Source organism: Phodopus roborovskii, unplaced genomic scaffold (genome assembly GCF_943737965.1).
Source record: "Phodopus roborovskii unplaced genomic scaffold, PHOROB, whole genome shotgun sequence".
Taxonomy (NCBI): domain Eukaryota; kingdom Metazoa; phylum Chordata; class Mammalia; order Rodentia; family Cricetidae; genus Phodopus; species Phodopus roborovskii.
In genome coordinates, this window is record NW_026126525.1 from 5,974,527 (window position 1) to 5,995,352 (window position 20,826).

A 20,826-nucleotide genomic window follows, 5' to 3' on the forward strand; every position below is an offset into this window, starting at 1 on the left:
CCTGACACACACAAAACACATGCACGGAATGCACATACATGCAGGCAGCATAAAACACACACACACACACACACACACACACACACACACACACACACACACACACACACACCCTGTTACATGCGGCCTTCGGACTCCACTGCGCATGCCCGCCCGCGGCCGGTCGCCCTGTGACGTCATCGAGCGGCGTCCAGCCTCGGCGCCATGCTGGGCTTGCGGGGCGGAGGGCTATCGCGGGTCCTGCGGGCCGTTCCGCCGGCGTGGCGGCAAGGTCGGCGCGGGGTCTGGCCCTCGCTGGCCCTGGCGCGCACGGCGGGGTCGTCGGGCGCGCTGGACTGGCGGGCTCCCGTCCCGGGGGCGCCGCGCAGGCGCGCGCTCAGCCTGTCGGCCGCGGCCGTGGTGAACTCGGCGCCGCGCCCCCTGCAGCCCTACCTGCGCCTCATGCGCCTGGATAAGCCCATCGGTGAGTGAGGCGGGCGGGCGGGCGGGCGAGCCGTCCGCCCTGCACGCCCCGGCTCCGCTGCAGGCGGGCTGTGGCCCTGGCCGGTCGCCGGGACTTCAGAGCCAGAGAGTGCAGGTTGTCCCACGCTCCGAGTCCTGAGACCCGGGCCGACAGCGATGGCAATAAACCTGTATCCCATCCAGCGAGCGCACCTTTGCTTGGTGATTCGCAGTTTTGAAGCATGTCTGCAATCATTAGTTTTCGATTCTGCCTCCAATCCTTTAAGACCCAAGAGGCACAAAGTAAGATTATTGAAGAAATCAAAGCTCCTCGGTAGAGGAGGTGGAGGACCTAGTGTTAGTACCGCGCTTTCTTTCTGCATCGTGAGTTACAAAGATTTAATACATTTGACGCAGCCAGTAAGCGCTTTTCCTGATTGCCTTCAACGTCAAACTAGCACAGTCACCTCTCTCTAAGACTCCCTGCTGTTACTAACTTATGCACTGTTGACAGCTGTGGTACAGCATACGCTCCATAAGCGTGGAGTTCCTAAATCACAGTCCAGCGGTACTAAATGGATTTGCTCAGCATTAGTGTCAGAAAGCTAGGGAAACTACCAGTTTTCAAAGAATTTGTTTCTGGTTGGAAAACATAATTGATGACCTAGGAAAGTATGAAAAAAACGAACAAAAAACAATGTAGTATATTAAGAGCCTGACTTGCAACACTAAACAGTGGAGACAAGCTGGTCAGAAGAAAGTGAGTAATGAAGAGGTAACAGCTGAATTCTAGCTAATTTAGATGCCAATATGTACAGTTTCAGTGTATAGAAGTACATCCAAGTGTGTAAATTGTTATTCTACCTTTTCCTACCCAGAACTCCCAAAGTGTCCCTATCTGGGTCTTGGTTTTAGACAGGGTCCCGTTATGTATCTGAGGCCAGCCTTGAACTATGTCCCCCTGCCTCCAACTCCCAGTTGCTTGGAGTACAGGCATGCACCACCATACCTTGTTTTGTTTTACTTTGAGACCAGGGCTTGGTCTGTACTCCTGGCTGGCCTCAAACTCCAGAGCTTGCTTCTGCCTTCCAAGCAACAACAGAGGTGGGAGCGGCACCACACCCAGCAAGGCCTGACTTGTGATGTTCTAGATGTGTGTGCTTGGTACTCAAGCGCTGAATTTTAGCAAGCAGAGATTAAAGTAAAAGCCTATAAAATCAAGAGGTAGGCCCGCCGTTATTAGAGTGTTGTGTAATTCAGGGTTTACACAAACACCTTATAATTCTGTTCTTAGATTATGGGTGACAAAGCTACAGGATAGACTTAACAGGTGTATAGAACAGATCAACAGCTGGCGTTGTTTCTGCTTCTACAATTAAACATCATTATTCTAGTGGCTGTACATTCTACAATGTAACAGGACTCTACAAAACAATCATGAGCCAAGTTTAGAGGCAACCTGGTGGATTTGAACCTTCTACTACATTTAATGGAGGGACTGGCTAAATGAAACCTTCATTTCTTTATCTATAGAAGGGCAGTGCTAATGTTGGCTTCATAAAGTTATCCATATCATCCACCTGCACCACAATAAATACTTTGAATCTGCCTGCATATAAGGGCACTGTTAATGCCTTCATTAGCATTAGTCACTATTCAGAAGTGGGGACTAGAGAAAATTATCTTTATAATTGTATGTGTTAAGTATCTTAGGATGGAGGCTTGTATGTTTTGATGCTAAATAAGACAATTACAGGATAGAATTCACTCAACAAATGCTCTTGGGCCCCTGCTGTGTGTCAGGAGCAGTAATGGCAGTAGAATTTCTGGTTTAATGTTTATAATTCTCTTGTAAGACAGTGAGACAGTTATTGTTGTACTGTATTGGTATTGTATTTGATTACTTTCATAGACCAGTGTCAGGTTTCATTGTTTTTGAGAAGTTTTGAGAAGTTCTGTTGTTTTCCAGAACTCAAGGCTTCCCTTATGCTAGCTAGGCAAGTGCAATACCACTGAGCCACCATCACCAATCAGCCTGTATTATTTCAGGAAATCAACAAGTGGCACTCTTTCCACCAAATTGTTGTCTTGAAAATATATAGTTAGAGAATCATAGGCTTAGTCTATACTTGCATTTTGTTCTGCCCATCCCTTTCAGAATTTGACCATTTTCCTCCATCTTCCAGAGAGTTTTTCCCTTTCATAATAAACATTTCTGTCTGAAGCCTGCTTGGCTTCTCACTACCTCTGCCCACCTTTCTTCACAGAATAACCATAAGGAACGAAGGTGTCACAAGAAAGACAGAAAGAAATGCTCCTGGGAATCAGTAGGGACAGAAGAAGTAGAATGCTCGTGTGCATTGAGATTTAGGTATGACTTAAGGTTCAGCCAGACTGCTGGGTCAGGATTCCATCTTAACCAATATAGTTTTGGATAAAGCCTGCCCTCTACATTTCTATTGCTGTGGTAAGACACCATGACCAAGGCAACTTGCAGAAGGAAGAGTTGACTTGGGCTGACAGTTCCAGAGGGATAAAGTCCATCGTGCTGAGGAGCATGGCAGCAAGCTGGCTGGACAGAAGCTGAGAGCTCACATCTCAAACCACAAGCAGGGAACAGAGAACGGCAATGTTTAAACTCCAGTGATACACTTTGTCCTCTAAGGTCACACCTACTAGGCCTCCCAAACAGCATCACCCACTGAGGCCACTTGTTAAATGCCAGGGCCTGTAGGGAACATTCTTCTTCAGACCACCACAGTTAAAGTCAGTTAAATAAGAGAATCGCTGCCTTATTTTGGGACCTAAAAGCATTCTGTTAAAGCTCTTGACTCAGAACCGCTGTATACATGAATTCATAAACACATATTCTCTGCTGTGATCAGCTGCCTTCATATGACAGGGGCTCAAGAATATTAATAATATTATGTCAGGAGTTAGAAATTAGAGAAAACTGTGCATGTGCTTATGTATGTTATATATCTTAATATAGGCTGATTAGTCCATTCTAGTTGTAGACTGGTAGAGTACTTGTAGCACATGTTAGCCCCAAGTTCTGTTTCCATAACCATCAGCCCTAATATTGTCATCTCATTAAAACACAGTGAAATCGATGCTCTTTGTCCTTGTTTTCAGATGAAATTGAGACTTAAGCCTTCAGATACTTTAGTGTCTGGTGTCTGCCCCCTTACAAGTGGTTGGCTCCTGACTTTTCAGTCTGCAGGAGCTGCCTCATCTTTAGGGAGCACTACAGGTTCCTCCTATCAGTAAGTGAGCTCATAATCAGTATAGACCATGACCAAGGAAGTTCCTGTTACACTGTGTGTTGTGTAGCCTTCATTTCTAGGTGCACCAAGAAATAGTGACGAGTATTTTCTCTTTTGGCCTCAGCTCCACCTCTGTCCTGTGTGAGCTCCATCCCTGCAAACAGGAGCAGTTGTTTTACATTCCTGGCTTTGTGTTCCTTCATCTGTAAGGATTGGATGAATTTATACATACCGAGTAGCTAGACTGCTGGCCAGTACTTTGTGAACATCCAGTAATGTGTTTCTGCCCAGGGCAACCAGGATTCGGGCCCTGAGCTGGCCACTTCTCAGGAATTGTATTTGAGAAGTGTTGCTTCTTTTGCTTTTCTGCTCTGTAGGCACCTTAAACATTTTAGGGACTTTGACCATTTTGTGTAAGCTCAAATCCAGAGCCCTGCACATGCCAGGCAAATACTAGCACTGAGCTCCACATCCCCAGCTCGTGAGTTTAGGCTGGTCTTGAATGCAGACTACCTCCACCTCCTAAGCGTTAGGGTAGAGGTGTGTGTCACCTTAACTTGCCCTTCACCTCTCCCATTCCTAAATCAGGAAGTAAAACTTCTATCAAAGCAGTCACGATCCCAGCACCAAGGATGCTGGAGCAGGAAGATCTCTTTAGCATTCAAGGCCATCCTGGACTATACAGTAAGACCTGTATCAAGCAAAACAAATCTGTAAGATATTCAAAGGTTAGTTGAAAGACTTCCGTTTTAGAAATAGAATATCAAGGGTCATCTGTAAAGTGTCTCATCGGTATAACATACTTCCATCTAGTTTATTGGTTAAGCATTAAAATCTAGCCCCCCTTATACATGTGGCTTGAAGATACTCAGCACAGAACAGAAAGCTGCAATGCAGTAGCCCTTCCCCTAAGACCATCCCAGGGAACTGTACTGGCGACAGTAAAGGAAGATTTTACTGACTGTTGTATAGGTGTGTTCTTAATGCCGAGCCACCTCTCCAGCCCCTTTTATCTATTCTTAACTGTGCTACTGATCTTTTCCTTCTCTGTTTTTTTTTATGGGCTTTTTATGTGTTCGGGTAAATACTTATTGCAATTTGAGTTACAGGTTTATTTTCCCTTAATTTGGTGGGGTTTAGTTTGTTGTTGGTTTGTTGGCTTTATTTTGCTTTTGTAACAGTGTCTCACTATGTAGCCCTGGTTAGCCTAGGACTTGATATGTAGACCAGGCTGGCCTTCAACTTGACCTTTTGCCTTTGCCTCTCAAGTGCAGAGAGTATAGATGTATACCACCATTCCTGGCTTATTTTTCCAGTGATTTCAGGTTTTGTTAGGGATAAATTGCTGTTTTGTTGTAGACGGGGTCTTGCTATGTAGATCATACCAGTCTTGAACCCTTGAGACAAGGTCTCACTATGTAGACCCAGCTGGCCTTGAATCTGCTATATGGCCAAGCGATCTGCCTGCCTCTTGGATTAAGGAAATTCTGATAATAAAAGGCATATGCCACCACACCCCATTACTTTGAATTCTTGGTCCTCCCAGAATTCCAGGCATTGGCCTGTCAGGTGGTTTACTTTGATTATGATTTCTTAGGGTGTGACCATTGTACTGTGTCCTTGGAGGGGGGGCGGGTGTTCATTGATTTTATCAACTTGACACAGGCTAGACTTATCTGGGAAGAGACAGCCTCAACTGAGAAAATGTGTCTACTGATTGCCTGGGACATTTTCTTGATTTATGATGTGGGAAGGCCTAGCCCTCTGGGGACATTGCCACCCTGATCAGATGGTCCTGGGTAGTAGAAGAAAACAGGCTGAGCAAGCCAGTAAGCATTAGTCCTGCTCCCAGCTTCCTGCCTTAAGTTCCTGCCCTGACTGCCTTTAATGATGGACTGTGGTGGGAATGGCCACACCAAATAAACCCCTCCCCAGGTTGCATTTGGTCATGGTGTTCATTACAGCAGCAATAGCCAGGACAGTTCTTACGTAAATGAAGCAATTGTCTGACTTAAATGTGTCCCTTTCTCTTTTCACATGTAGTTTTGGTTTTGTTTAGGAACCTGGCTGCTGTACTTGCCATGCACCTGGAGCATTGGTTTGGCCGCTGAACCAGGCTGTTTTCCTGACTGGTACATGTTGTCACTTTTTGGCACTGGAGCTATTCTGATGCGTGGAGCGGGCTGCACTATTAATGACATGTGGGACCGTGACTTCGATAAAAAGGTAGCTTCACTCTGGGAAGGAACAGAGGCTTTTCTCTTTTCTGCAGAACACTGTGATGACATTACACGATACCACTGAAATCCACATGAAAAGTATCAGTTGACTAACTAGCTGCTGTTGCAAAGTGCAGTTCCCTTCCCTTCCAGCAGAAGAGTGGCTGCAGGGCTGATATATACTGGAGTCTTACAGGTAATGTCAAGTGTAGGAGCCAAGAGTAAAGAAATTAAAGGTGGAAGCAACAACGAGAAATTGACCCTGAACCTTCCCATGCCATCCCTTCCTCTGAGACGTTCTTCTGTAAAGCAGGTCTTAGTTTAAATGAACTAGGTCAGGTGTTAGCATTGGCTCCACCAAAGCCCCTGCCCTCAGTAGTCTCTGAAGCTGCACTTACCACACTCGCCACAGCCCACAGCTCTTACATGTATAAGCTTTAAATTGTGCACCATCGAAGTGTTATCACAAGAGCTCTTCTACTAAAATATACTTCTTCCAAGTTTCCTTTTGTGTTCTTAGTGAGATAGAAGTGTGTTGTCCTGGACAGTTGTTCTTATCTCTATATCCTACCCCCACTCCACCTCCCCACCCTGTGTGTGTTTTGTGTGTGTGTGTTTCTGGAGAACAGAATGGGATAGAGGAGCAGAAGCCATGTGATGAAGCACCTCCATGCTATACAGACAAGCTGAGGCCCTTGATTGGCCAGCAAATGCAAACCTGATATGAATTTCACTTTTCATGGATCATTTTTCATTCTGCATGTTTTATAAATGAGGCTTCAGGCTTGTGTTTAAAGTAGTTCAGTATCTTTTTTTAATTAAGGCTTAGGGAAGATGAAAACAGTGCTATCCATTATCACGTGTGTGAGGAGGATGGGCTTGTTTATAAAAGAGAACATTTGAGAATAAATATTCAAAAAGGATTTTGTTCTTAGTTACCTTCAAAACTAAGCTAAAGCTGTTGGGGAGTACGGAATTTGAAGAAGAAATGAAAAATTACAGTATCTGACTGAGCTGCTTTGTCTCCCTTAGAAAGCACGTGGAAGTCCCATGCTCTAACTACTTACATAGTCTGACTCTGCTCCCAGAGGTGGACAGACATACTGCCCTTGTTCCCACTAAGCACAACCAAACCTCTAGCTATTACATGGAAAACAACTCAGGGACTGTAGAGGAACAGGTGGCGGAGCCTCAGGAGCCCCCAGAAAAGCATGCTAATTAGTGTGCTATACCTTTGCCTCACATCTCAGTCTTGGAAATGAAGAGGCCAGCAAGCTGGGAGCACAGGAGGGAACAGACTAAACCCAAGCACCCACAAAAGCCTACTTCTCAGGGGCCAGCAGAGGTCAGGGAGTAAGTGTGAGCTTCTAATTCTATCTGCAAATAACTAAGCAGCATCCACAGTCCCTTCCCTTGGTGAAAGTGATGTCAAAATCCCAACTAAAACAAGATTAAAATGAGATTAGAGGGACTGAAGAGATGACTCAGTGGTTAAGAGCACTGGTTGCTCTTCCAAAGGACCCAAGTTCAATTCCCAGTGCCCACACAACACTTCATGGCCATCTGTGACTCCAGTTCTGGAGGATCTGATGCCCTTTCCAGTCCTCTCTAAGCACCAGGTACATACGTGATCCATACATATGTACAAGCAAAACACATACACATAAAATAAAAGTAAATGAGATTAGACTCTTAGGACACAAAAAAGTTTAGGTTTCAAGTAAAAAATACTGAAAAATACACCTGAATGTGAAATTTGGCAAAAAGCAGAAATGTACATTGTATAAGGACATTTTCAGAAAGGTAAATGGCTATAATCATGGTAAGCAAATGCACAGTTTAGATGTATCATAATCAGAGTCTGTGAACTAAAGAGAGTCTGCAACTCTTGAATGCAATTGAAGAGAAATGCTGAAAATATAATTCACAAAAAGGAATATTGCTATATTGGATTTCGTCAGAATCAGTGTAGACATGTTGGGGACCTCTTTAAGAGGATTAAAGGTATGCACTGGTGGATATTTTGAAATCACATACCTACAAAGATACCAGTGTAAAAAAATTCTCAGAACCAAATACTAAATAAAAATCTGATTAATACATGAATAGAGCTATCTCAACAAAAACATGCCAAGATTGCAAGTAACACGTAAAAATTGTTATTTTAACACCATTAGCTTTGATGAAAATGCAAACTTCATCTGCAATAAAGAATCACTACAAACCGGTCAGGATGGCTGAAATGAAAGACCATGGCAGCAGTAAATTAAATGCTGCTGAGAACAGCACATATATTGTCGGTGGGCAGGGTTCAGGGACACAGCCGTGCTTCAGACTGGGAACCTGGCTTGTTTACTGCAGAGGGTTTTACTCCTGTGCATTCATCCCATAGAAATAAAAGCTTATGATAACATGACATTTTGCATATGAATGTAGTGGCTTTACTTATAATAGCTCCAAACTGGAACAAGCCAGTTGTCATTTGTGTGCGTAAACAATGCATAATACATCTATGCACCGGAAAACAACAGCAACAAAATAATCTAGGAAACAGTGTGGGTGCCTTTCAGAGGCTATGTCAAGAGAAAAGAAAACCTGAAAGGGTCATGCTATGTGCTTCTCAGTAGGCCAGTTGCTAGCATCAGGAGTGATTGTGGAGGGGGGAACCACACGACTCTTCACAGGGAACATGGAGATCCTTGTGGTAGGAATCTTAATAGGTTTTGTCTCCACTGATGTCAACATTCTGGCTCTGTATAGTTTCCCAGGGTGTTATTAATAAAAGAGACCATAAGGGTATATGGGATTTCCATATTGTTTTTAAAATACTCATTTAAAATACTCATTCGTGTTTTGTCTGCATATATGTCTGTGTGAAGGTGCCAGATTCCCTGAGATTTAAGAAGCAGTTATAAGCTGCCATGTGGGTGCTGGTGATTGAATCTGGGTCTTCTGGAAGAGCAGCCAGTGCTCTTAACTGCTAAGCCATCTCTCCAGCTCCATTACTTAAATGCAGTCATCTCAGAGAAAAAGCATTGTTAAGAAATAATTAAGCCAGCCAACCTTTTCCATTTTCTCTAAGAGTCTGGGTTGTGTATTGATGTTCAGCAAAGCACAAGTATTTCACTGCCATTGAGATGATGTTCGATGCCTGGGGATTTAATATGTCATCTATTGATGGTGGATATCCTTCTGTATATGTTTCTCTTATTGGTTGATGAATAAAACACTGATTGGCCAGTAGCCAGACAAGAAGTATAGGTAGGACTACAAGATGAGAATTTTGGGGAGAGGATGCAGAGAGAGGTCACAAGGGAGATTCCATATAGCCCCTGAAGGAGTAACATGCTGGAGCCTTCTCTGGTAAGATAAGGCCATGTAGAAATACATAGATTACTAGTTATTTGTTAATAATTAAGAGAGAGCTAGCCAGTAAGAAACCTGAGCCCTCAGCCAGTTTATAATTAATATAAGCCACTGTGTATTTACTTGGGACTAAACAGCTGCTGGACCAGGTGGGAAAGGTTAATTATGTATTTTAAAGTAGCATTTATTTATTTGTGTGATCATATATGGGTTTAAGGAAACACTGCGTGTGAGTGTAGGTAAAACTTAGAAGGGCAGTTTCTCACCTTCTGCCATGTGGGTTCTGTGGCCCTACCTTCAGCTGTTAGGCTTGGAGGTAGGTGCCCGGCCCCCGAACCATCTCGATAGCCCATCTGTTAGTCAATGTTTAAATGAACAGTTGACTTGGTGCATGAACTGAAGGTTTCTGTCGATTTTCCTATGTGAGGTTATGAGAACAGCAAATCGCCCAATCGCCGCCGGAGACATTTCAACCTTCCAGTCCTTCATCTTCCTTGGGGGACAGCTGACCTTGGCACTGGGAGTTCTCCTGTGCTTGAACTACTACAGGTACATTAGCTGTGGTTGCACAGTTGTGTAAAAATATCTCCTCTGAAATGGAAAATGTGGAAATAAAGTAGAATCATCTCTCTTTATTACTAATCTGTTTGTTGATTCTTGTGAAGCAGCCATGGGCTAGGTAGGAAGTGTGAAGTAACTCACCATACTGTAAGATTCAGGGATGCTTCAGCAGACACATGAGCAGACCAGCTTATTGAGACACCTTTAGTGTTTGCTCTAACAGTCTAATGGGACCTCCCCCAGGTTCTCAAGTGTGTAGACAGCCATAGGTGTGTGTAATTTTACTCTCGGAAGCAGAAGTGGGTAGACTCAGTTAACACCAAGAGGAGCTGTGTGTGTCTCAGAGTCTGTAACTAATATAAATGACAGAAGAGAAACTTGTGAGGGCCCATTTTTTTTTTTTTTTTTTTTTTTTTTTTAAAGATTTGATTTATTATGTATATAGTTATCTGCATCCATGCTTTCCCACCAGAAGAGGGCGCTAGATCTCATTATAGATATCTGTGAACCACCATTTAGTTTCTGGGAATTGAACTCAGGTCCTCTGGAAGAGCAGCCCATGTTCTTAACTCTGAGCCATCTCTCCAGCCCATGGGCCCATTCTTGTCAGTCTAAAGAGACACAGTTCATAGAATGAATGGAGAGAATTGAAGCACTTACAATAGAACCTAATCCATGAAAGTGCCGTGTGGGGTAGCTATTGTTTTGTGATATTTAAAATACTTTTCTGAGCAATACAGAGAAACCCTTTCTCGAAAAACCAAAAAACAAAACAACAACAACAAAAAAGCCTTTTTCTGATCATCTTCTACAATAGGTAAAGTCAAACTCTCGCTAAGAATTTCACAAAAATATTACTTAGGATAAAAACACGTTGCAATTAGTGTTACTATAACTTGTAATGATTTCTAGTGATGTCTTTAATCCCATTGCTTCTGTTTCCAGTATAGCCATGGGAGCAGCATCCTTACTTCTTGTCGTCACCTACCCACTAATGAAAAGAATCACGTTCTGGCCTCAGTTAGCCTTGGGTAAGACTGAGACAGCAAAGTATTTCCCTTTACACTGCCTACCGTGTTTTTACATCCTGCATGTGTGTGTGTGTGTGTGTGTGAGAGAGAGAGAGAGAGAGAGAGAGAGAGAGAGAGAGAGAGAGAGAGAGAGAGAGAGAGAGAATAAGTCAGTCATCAGGTTTTCCAAAGAATAAATTTTCATACTTTAAAGGAATTTAATTAGTTATTCTCATTGGCTAGGAAATCTTACATATTTATTAAGATCATCAGGGTTATTATTTCTCTGAAGTGCCTTTTACAGTCATGAAAAGATGGTTGACTGGGGCATCCTAAGGAGTTGAGGAGTAAGGTAGGAAGCAGTTCTGAGACAAACAAAGGCTAAAATTGATGGCTTCCACAGCTCCCACTCTTAACAAACTTCAACAAAAATGTATTTGTGCCTTGCTGTCTCTCCATTAATAAACTGACTAAGAAGCATCTCCACGTATAGCCCAGCACCGGCATCACATAGAGCAAGCACTCTAGACAGTGTTTGTTGGTGAACTGGAGATAGATAGGCAGCCAGATCAGAAACTATTTCCAGACTATTCTGTCCTATTTCTGGGGCATTCTAAGTTACTCCTGGGCCGATTCTAATCCTATGAGCCATTTTCCTGGTAATAAGAGAATCAAAAGAGATTTCATAGGGTAATGAGGACTTGACTTGTGGGAAAATTGTGACAGAATATTTATCCTCATTGGATTTTCTCTCTCTTCATTTTTTAAGCTGGAAAGTAATGTTCCAATGGATCTGGAAATCTTTTGGTAAAAGGAGTATAAGCAACTATCTTCAAACTTATGTATTAAAGCTGGTGTAATTACTCTAAACAGTTACCGAGTCCCTACTTGTTGTTGTGCCAGAAATCACACCAGGTGTTCAGAAGGTAAACGTGACTAAAACACAGTCACCATTTTTATGGAGCTAGAGGACAACAGATACTGAAGTACAGGGTGACAAACATGAATGTGATAGGACCAAAAAGGAGAGAGAGATGCTTTCTCAGTAGAGGAAGGGGGTTCCCAGTGGGAACAGACACTGTAAGAAAAGGTCTCTGCAGACTGCCTCGAGACACTGCTCGTGCTTCAGGTCCTGAGAGATTTGTAGGCAGAGGTGTGCAGCAGAAGGCTGAGCCTAGAGCCTAGGAGGTGACAGGCCTTTCAGGTAGGACGTAGGCGCTGTCAGCATGTGGATGGGTTTACAGACCTCGAAGAGGCTGGCTTGCAGAATAAGTAGCTGCTCTGTCTGTACTCTTGTTCCCGTAGCTGAGAGAGGAGGTAGAGTGAGGCTGGAAGGACACAGGCTTTGAGCTTGGCAGGTGTGTGTTCCAAACCCAGCACACACAGTTTGTTGGTTCTGCCAGGCACAAACTTTGTAGTTCCCTTATTAAAGGATATTACTCTTTTTATCAGTTATGCTATTTTAATAACTAGTTAAACTTTCTGTGCCTATTTTGGTTTTTCATAAGATGGAACAAATAAAAAGTACCAACCACAAGAGGCAGAGAAGATTCTGAAGGACACAGGCAGCATCTCAGGGCCTGACAGAAGTGAGCATTTGACACATGCTGCTCACCCGCATGTTCCTGTAGAGTGCTGATGTACATTCCTCTTCCCCTCTTCCTGCCTCACCCATTGTAGGCTTGACTTTTAATTGGGGCGCATTACTCGGATGGTCTGCTGTCAAGGGCTCCTGTGACCCAGCTGTTTGCCTGCCTCTTTATTTTTCTGGAGTTATGTGGACACTGATATATGATACTATTTATGCCCATCAGGTAAAGGAATTATATTTTTCTTAACTTTGGTTTGGCTGCTATTGCTTTCTAAGAATGCTTTTTGTTTCTTGTTTGGTTTGATTTTGGTTTTTTTTGAGGCAACATTTCAGGCTGGCCTTGAACTTGTATAGTCAGGGATGACCTTGCACTCCTGATTCTCTTGTGTCTACTCCCTGAGGTGGGATTACACATCTGCACAGTGACTTTAAAGTGAGAACCAAATTGAAAGGAAAGCCATCGTTCCCTAAAAAGAAACCCCAGTTCCCCTCATTCAACAAAACAGCTCTGTTCATTTTTACTGCTGTCCACTCAGCAGTTCAACTGGCTTATTCTGTCTTGTTCACAAGCTTTGAAATAATATTTACTATGTTCCAGGCATCATTTTAAATATTTCACAAATACTAAGTTAACTCCCTAACAGCCTGCACAGCGGGTGTCTTTTTTGTCCCTGTTTTATAGGTAAGTGACTTCCTGTGCTTCCCTGTGCAGTGGGGAACAGAGCTGACATTCAAGCCCACATGGTCTCCATGCTCCATGCTTCGAGTTGCTCAGCACCTCTCTCTGTGTCTGTGATCACCATGTTAGGCAGACCTTTCGCACTTCCTTTGTTCAGTTTAGTTTTTGTTGTTTTTGAGACTGTGTCTCATGTGTCACAGAAGAGTGTTGAGCACTTCTGCTTTAGCCTCAAATGCTGGGTCCCAGGCACAAAGCCATCATATCTGACTATTCACGGATTTTTAATACATTCTTTTTTATTGTCACTTGAAAACACCTAATAGTTCCTTGATTTGGAATGCCATCATGGTTTTAAATATAATATGTCTGTTTTGGCAAACCAAGCTGTTACTGAGTTTTGATAATTAAATAATGTTCTCATCACTGACACTCCATGCATGTGAGTGTATGAGTAAAACTTCAAGAACAGTGGTTTTAAGAGTGCTCCCTGCCCTTGGAGAGGACCAGGGTTTGGTTCCCAGTCCCCATCTGGTGGTTCACACTACCTGCAACTCCAGCTCCTGGGGATCTGATACCACCTGCTGGTCTCCATGGCACCCATACACGGAAGACACATGGTAAACTAAATCTTGTTTTAAAGGAGTTTTTACTCAGAGGAGCAAGCATTCTACAGATGTTTCCTTGTGTGGCTTGTTTGGGATGCCTCTTGTTGTCTTTCTTGATTCATGATCTTGTGTGTTATACTTTTGCCAGCCTCCCTGAAGTCCAGTGAATATAAATATTGTTTACATGCAGTGTATATGAAGTAATGCTTTATCATACATACACATTATGAAATGATTAATACATTCCCCACATCAATTAGTTACTGTTTGTATGTCTGGTCAGGATACATTTATGAACTTTTAAAAACAGAATATTTATTCTGTGTGTGTGTGTGTGTGTGTGTGTGTGTGTGTGTGTGTGTGTGCGCGCTAGTTACAGGAGACAGTGACAGGGACAGCAGCAAAACCATCAGCACCCAGGTCTGCATGAAGGAGTTAACTGGGCTGAGTGGAAAGTGGCTGGGTGTGGTCATGCAGGGAACAGCACCTCTGAAACTGAGAAAGCTTGAAACCAGATGTGGTGGCACAGGGCTTTAAGTCTCCCAGCAGGCAGAGGCAAATGGAGCTGTGAGTTCAAGGTCAGCCTGGTCTACACAGCAAATTCCAGGGCAGCCAGAGCTATGTGGAGAGACTCTACCTCAAAAATAAAATAATTGGCGTTAGAATGTAACAGTGAGTTTTAGTCCTAATGTCGTGAAAGTCGGACCCCAGGTCATCATGGGGTCCTAGGAAGTAGAGTGGCACGTGGAGCCGGCCGACTGCTGACTGTGCGGACTGTGGTCTGATGGTTCCAATGGCTCCTCACACCTCTGCTGTAGCTGGCAGTGTAGTGCCACATTCTGTAACGCATGTGCTCTTTGTTAGAGCACAGAGATAGTTGTTTGACCTTGTAAATATAGTAAAAAGGGCTAAGCTGAATACCTAAGAAATGTGATTTCCATACTTTCCTATTCCTGGTATTAGGACAAAAAAGATGACGCTCTGATTGGCCTGAAGTCCACGGCACTGCTGTTCAGGGAGAACACCAAGAAATGGCTCAGCAGCTTTGGGGTCGTCATGCTGGGGGCACTGAGCCTTGCAGGAGCCAACTGTGGTCAGACCCTCCCCTACTACGCTGCTGTGGCTGCGGTCGGAGCCCACTTGACTCATCAGGTTTGACCTCTTCCTTAACTTTCCCCTCAGTTTTCCTTATTATAAAGCGTGTATATTATTTTTAAATTGACCACAGATAACTAGGCAAGGGACTTTCTGAAATAAACTTGTTAGCTTGTATGACTTTGAATGGCCCCTCCCTCCTCATCAACTTATCATATCAAAAAATTAGCATTGCTGGATGTGGTGGTGCACGCCTTTCATCCCAGCACTCAGGAGGCAAAGGCAGTTTCATCTCTGAGTTTAAGGCCAGCCTGGTCTACAGAATGAGTTCCAGGATAGCCAAGGCTGTCTCAAAACTAACAACCAAAACAAACCAACAAAATAAAATTAGCCCTGTTAATTTAGAAAAACAACAAATCTAAATGAGGATTTTTTTTTCCTCCTTTGATTTTCCTGAAATTACTTCTGATATGTCTGGGAAATTTTCAACTGTAGATGAAGCTTGTGGGTTAAGTTGATTACTCCAAAAGCAAACTGATAAACCTTAAGATAGTAATAATAATAAAATAGGGCCAGACAGGTAGCTCATTTGGTGAAGGTTCTTGCCACTAAGTCTCATGGCCTGAGTTTTGATCCCCAGTACCCACATGGTAGGAGAGAACCGACTCCCTTGAGTTGTCTTCTGACCCCTATGTGGAGACTATGGTGTGCACATGTGTGTGTGAGCGTACCCCTAGGTGCGTGCATGCACACACACACACACAGTTTTAAAACATAACAATCATGAGTTCCATTGCTATAGAGACCACTGACAGCCAGGTAAAACATGGGTCCCGTAACCTGGAATCCCAGCTTCTCAGAGAGCTGAGCCAGGAGGATCCATGAGTTAGCCTAAGCCATTGAGTGGAACCTGATCTCCAAATGAAAACAGACTAGAGATGCAGGTCAGTGTTAGAGGGCTTGCCTCCAGTGCTCGAGGCCTTGGTTTTAAATCCCAGCTCCTGAACAAGGAAACCGGCAGGAAATGCTGACTCAACCGAGTTGGCTAGGAAACAGCTGTGACTGTAATGTCCCTCCAGCTTCCCAGCCCCTCCACTGCCACAGGCCGATATCGAAACCTTCTGAAGGGACTTGTAAAATGACCAGTGGCCAAAAAAGTGGACCTTTTCTATACCAGTGTGGTAGTTTTCTTTGAATAGAACAAGAAGGTATTCATGAATTGCATTTAGATGGTGCTTTATATGTATTATTGGGAACTGTATGTCATGTAGGCAAGACTTGAATGACATGCATGACAGAACTAGTCTGACATAGACTACACCGGCTGATGGTCCTTGATAGAATGCTAGGATTCATGATTCTTTACTGTTTTCACCTTTTCTTCTTTGGAAGGTCTCAGAGTCCCTGAGAATTGAGAACTTGGCTCTACAAGGCCCACAATCTTCAATTAATTGTCTGGTCTAAATAGATGTATACATTAAATTATTAGATGGTAAAGGAGGGGGAACTATACAAGCATCTCTAAGTATTATAAGAAATATGCAGGCTACTTTATATTTTAAAGTGCATCTATAGTCAGTACACTATCCCCCCCACCCGTGTGTGTGTGTGTGTGTGTGTGTGTGTGTGTGTGTGTGTGTGTGTAAAACCCTGGCTGTTCTGAAACTTGCCATGAAAAAGGAAGTCATGATTTTGAGTCTGCTGACATCCTAATAGAAAAGAGACAGTTTAGGCTAGCCAAGCCTATGGCATACAGTGCTATAATCCTAGCTCAAGGGATGCAAGAGGATCCAAAATTCAAGGCCAGCCCCAACTGCACAGTGAGGCCCTGTCCAAAAAGGAAGGGAAGAAGGAAGAAAAATTGAGTGAGGCTTTTTGGTATATCCACAGGGCTGGTGTGAAAAGAACGTGTGTAATCTAGGTGCTGGCCATAGACCCGGGTCTCTGGATCCCCAGTGAGCACAGGAGGGTGTTAGAAACATACGGAGAGAACATCTGTGGTTGTCATAGTAACCTAGGAGCATCCTTCATTTAGTGAGAGCAAAAAATATGCAGAGCCTTTTATCACTATTTGAGAAACTGCTGTGTAAAATAAAGCCAGAGTCCGAAGGTGGAGCTTCAAAGCCCACAAGTTTACGTGCTCAAGGCAGGTGGAGGTCCCTTTCTGAGTGCTGGGGCCAGAAGGCTTTGATTTTAGACATTTTAGAAATTTGCAATATCTGCATGTACATAATAAATGTCTTGGGATTGGGGCCCAAATTAAAACATGAAATTTACATGTGTGTCATGTCTGTCCTAGTCACTTAGCCATGCATGCAATGATTTCAGAGCACCTGCACCCTGACTGATTCATCACAGAAAGCCATGTATGCAGTTTCTAGCTGTGGTGTCCATTTTGGAGATTGGAGTGTTTCATGTTTGTTCATTTATTTGTTTGGAGAAGTCCGACCTATGGTTAGAACCAAGCATGGCAAAGGATTACTCCTCAGAACATTCACACACCTCTGCCAGAGCATTTAGAATCCAGCCTAAATGAATCCCCAGGAAGACACGTTTTCATCTTTTGAAGATAGGGTATAATAATGGCTTTGTATAACTTTTATTTTCTCTGAGTAGATTGCCTGTGCTGCCTACACTTTTTTTCTCTTTCAGATATACACAGTAGATATCCACAGACCCGAGGACTGCTGGGACAAATTTACCTCCAACCGCACACTGGGAATACTCTTGTTTTTAGGGATTGTCCTTGGGAATTTATGGAAAGAAAAGACAGAAGAAACAAAAAAACCTGAAGATGTTAGAGTGGAAAATCAACAGGTCAGCTGAGCTTGGTGGCGCACTCAGGAGGCAGAGGCAAGAGAACCTCGAGGTCAAAGCCGTTCAGTGACAGTGGGACCCTGTCTCAAAGAAGCAAATGGCTAGGGTTGAGGCTCACAGGTAGAGTGTGTGCTGACCCACTGTGTAGCGTGCCCAGGCCTCTGGATTTCACCCGAGCAAATAAAACCACTTATAAAATACTCAGGGCTAGAGACCACAATGTTAGATTTCTATGAGCAGTCTGTTAAGAGGCAAGAGGCATGTGAGTAGAGTGTGTTCTTTGGACTTTAGCACAGCTGTTACCTAGCAGAATGCCTCCCTGTCATGGCAGGGACTCCTCTGGGTTAGGAAGACCCTAACTTAAATTGGTGCAGCCTTCTGTCCTTGTCATTTCATCTGAAGTTTCATGAACTGTAGAAAAAAAAACCTTGATTTGTAACTCATCTAAATTAATGGCTTTTATGAAAGTGACTATATGCTTTATTTCTCGCTAAGACTCTCCTCTGATAAGTTGGGGTATGCTATTCTTTACTGTGATCTCTACTCACTGCCAGAGCTGTAATTTAAGAAGCCATTCTGGTTGTGGATGTTTTAGGAGAGTGTAAGCGAATAAATTGTTACTATTACACCCATGTATGTGACTCTCATTACAGCCCTGACATGGGAATTGTCATAGTTTATAGGATGGTAGTATGTTACATAAATGAACTATTTTCTCCATGTTGCCCTTTTATTATGCTTCTATTGAAGCAGCCAGAAAACTAAGTAAGGTCAAGTCGTTTCCCAGCCCACCCTTTAGTCAGTATCCCAGTCACTCGGGACACCTTCCAGGTCTCACTCCCTGCCAAGGCCTCCATGATCAGAGCTCATCTCTACCCTTCAGAGTCTCACCCACAATAGGCAGGCTGTCCACCTATGCCTCAGCTTGAGTAAACACCTAACTCAGGGCCTTTGCACTCACTATTCACAATGCTCAGAGTGACATGTCTGCCTTTCCCTCACAGCAGGTCCTTAAATGTCACTCTCTAAAGAGCTTTTAATTCAACAAATACAACCTGTTTCTCTTCATTCTTTTTAGTTTTTTTTCTTCTTCTTCTTTTTTCTTTCTTTTATGTGATGAGTGTTTTGCGTGCATGCATGTATGTTCACCGTGTGTGTGTGCCTGGTGCCCACAGAAATCAGAATGGGCTTAAGGATGGTTATGAGTCACTTTGTGGGTGCTGGGGACTGGACCCAGGGCCTCTGCAAGGACAAGTGCTCTTAACTGCTGAGCCACCTCTCCAGCCCAGTTTTGTCTGTTATAATATGTTTTTTTCTCCTTTATTTATATTTCATATTTATGGATGTTTTGTTGGCAGGTATGTTTGTGAACAGGGCCCACAGAGGTCAGAAGAAGTCATCAAATCCCCCTGGTTCTGGAGTTACAAACAATGTTAGCTATCCTGTGGGTGCTGGGAATTGAACTCAGGACCTGTGGAAGAGCAGCCAGTGCTCTTACCCGCTGAGCCAGCTCTCCAGCTCCAGCAGTATTTCTTCCTGTCTGTGCTCTAGCTGTTTCCCTTTGTATCAGTTATTAAGCTGAAGTATACTTTACTTGATGTAAGCAACTGCTGCTGATGGTGAGCTGACTTCTGTATATGGTTGTGGGCTGCAGTGAGCATTAACGTGAATGACAGTAGGGACAGCACAAGGCACTGAGAGGCCTGGGGGAATGAGCCGTGACTGGAGTTCTGCAGCAGTCTGTTCAGATGTCACATAGTAGCAGCTGTACGTGCCACGCAGCAGCAAAGTGAGGCATTAACAGGGAACAGGCATCAGGAGAAAGGTTAGAGAGAGAGGACCCAGCAGCTGGACTGTGGAGAGAGAGCCCGGATCAGCAGCTGGATTGCTGTCTCACCCTCTGCTACCGCTCTGTACCAAAAGGGCCATCTGGGCTCAGGAGATGGGGTGATGGGTAGATAGAGAAAGAAAGAGGGGTGGAATCCAGGCACCTAGGAAAGACTGGCCCGGAGAACCCACCCTTCGGGACCGGCTTTCTGCCCTGCTATCCCACCCCACTTCCCCACCAAGTCTTTACTTTCTTTGTTCCTGGGTTTCAGTTCTTGGCCTCTGGGGAGAACCCAGACATCTGGGCAGCCAGCCCTAGGACGGGAATGTTTGCTTTCTATTTTTAAGATCACATGGTCTCCTTAGATTTTTATCTAATTCTGACTGCATTGGAATAGAATTTAAATCTGTTGATTTCTGTTTCTAGACAATGACAAAAAAGCCCATACATTTTGAAATGCTTGGATGGCTATCCATTAGCTCTGGCTGAATACAGTCAGAAGAGAGAATGTCATGAATATCAGTTGTTTCTCATTTTCCTATGTGAGCAGATGTAAGTTACATGGTAACAAACCCTACATTTAACAAAAATCTCAGCATTCATGATAAACAGGATGGTGGAGTTACAAATTCTCTCGTTTATAAAGGTGATTCAACTTAATCCAGTTGTTTTGGGCTTTTCCATTTCTTATTCCTGTATCAAGGCTGCAGATGTCATGTAGGTGGATAAAAGAGAGATGGGAGCAAAGATAGAGTAAGTCATGAGTTCGGAGTAGGTCATGTGCTCCGAAAATGACAGTCAACCAAGTTCAGGCCAGAGAGGAGCCCAGCAGCCATCCAAGGCCAGTCCAGCTGGGTTTGAGGGTGCTTGCTGATGTGATAGTTTAGGGTGCTAGTCTGGCCTTGAGAAATATGCTAGATGGAGACCCAGTCCACTTCTGAGCCTGTGGGTAGAACAGAAATAGGTAAAAGAGCCTTGTAGCCCAGACAGATGGTGGGGTGAAAGGGAGACAGGAATCACAGGATCCAGAAGTTGCATCCCAATGCCACCTCTCCCTCCTCCTGGCACCTTTGCAAAGCACTCAATGTCTCCACCACACTGTGAAGGGTCCCACCATCGGCTGTACCTTGCCATTTCCCAACTCAGCCTCCACACCTACACATGTACACACACACACACACACACCCTCTTGGCTCAGTCTCTGTGCTCCTCCAGTCATGCTTAGCTATCCTACGTTAGCAGCATCGCCAGGAGAGAGGTCCCAGCCATAGGCAGGTGAGCTGCTGGGAGTCCTTGAGACGCTCCAGGTGGCAGCCCTTAGATACCACGTTGTCATCTGCAATAGCTG

General features: G+C 43.9%; 1 protein-coding gene across 1 annotated transcript; it reads left to right on the forward strand.

The window, feature by feature from the left end:
* Positions 1-204: 204 nt before the first annotated feature.
* Coq2 (coenzyme Q2, polyprenyltransferase) lies at positions 205-18,271 on the forward strand. Its single transcript, XM_051198098.1, has 7 exons — positions 205-463; positions 5,767-5,933; positions 9,720-9,841; positions 10,799-10,884; positions 12,544-12,677; positions 14,702-14,890; positions 17,486-18,271. The coding sequence occupies exons 1-7, from the start codon at positions 205-207 to the stop codon at positions 17,657-17,659; spliced, it is 1,131 nt and encodes a 376-aa protein (XP_051054055.1). The 3' UTR covers positions 17,660-18,271.
* Positions 18,272-20,826: the final 2,555 nt, after the last annotated feature.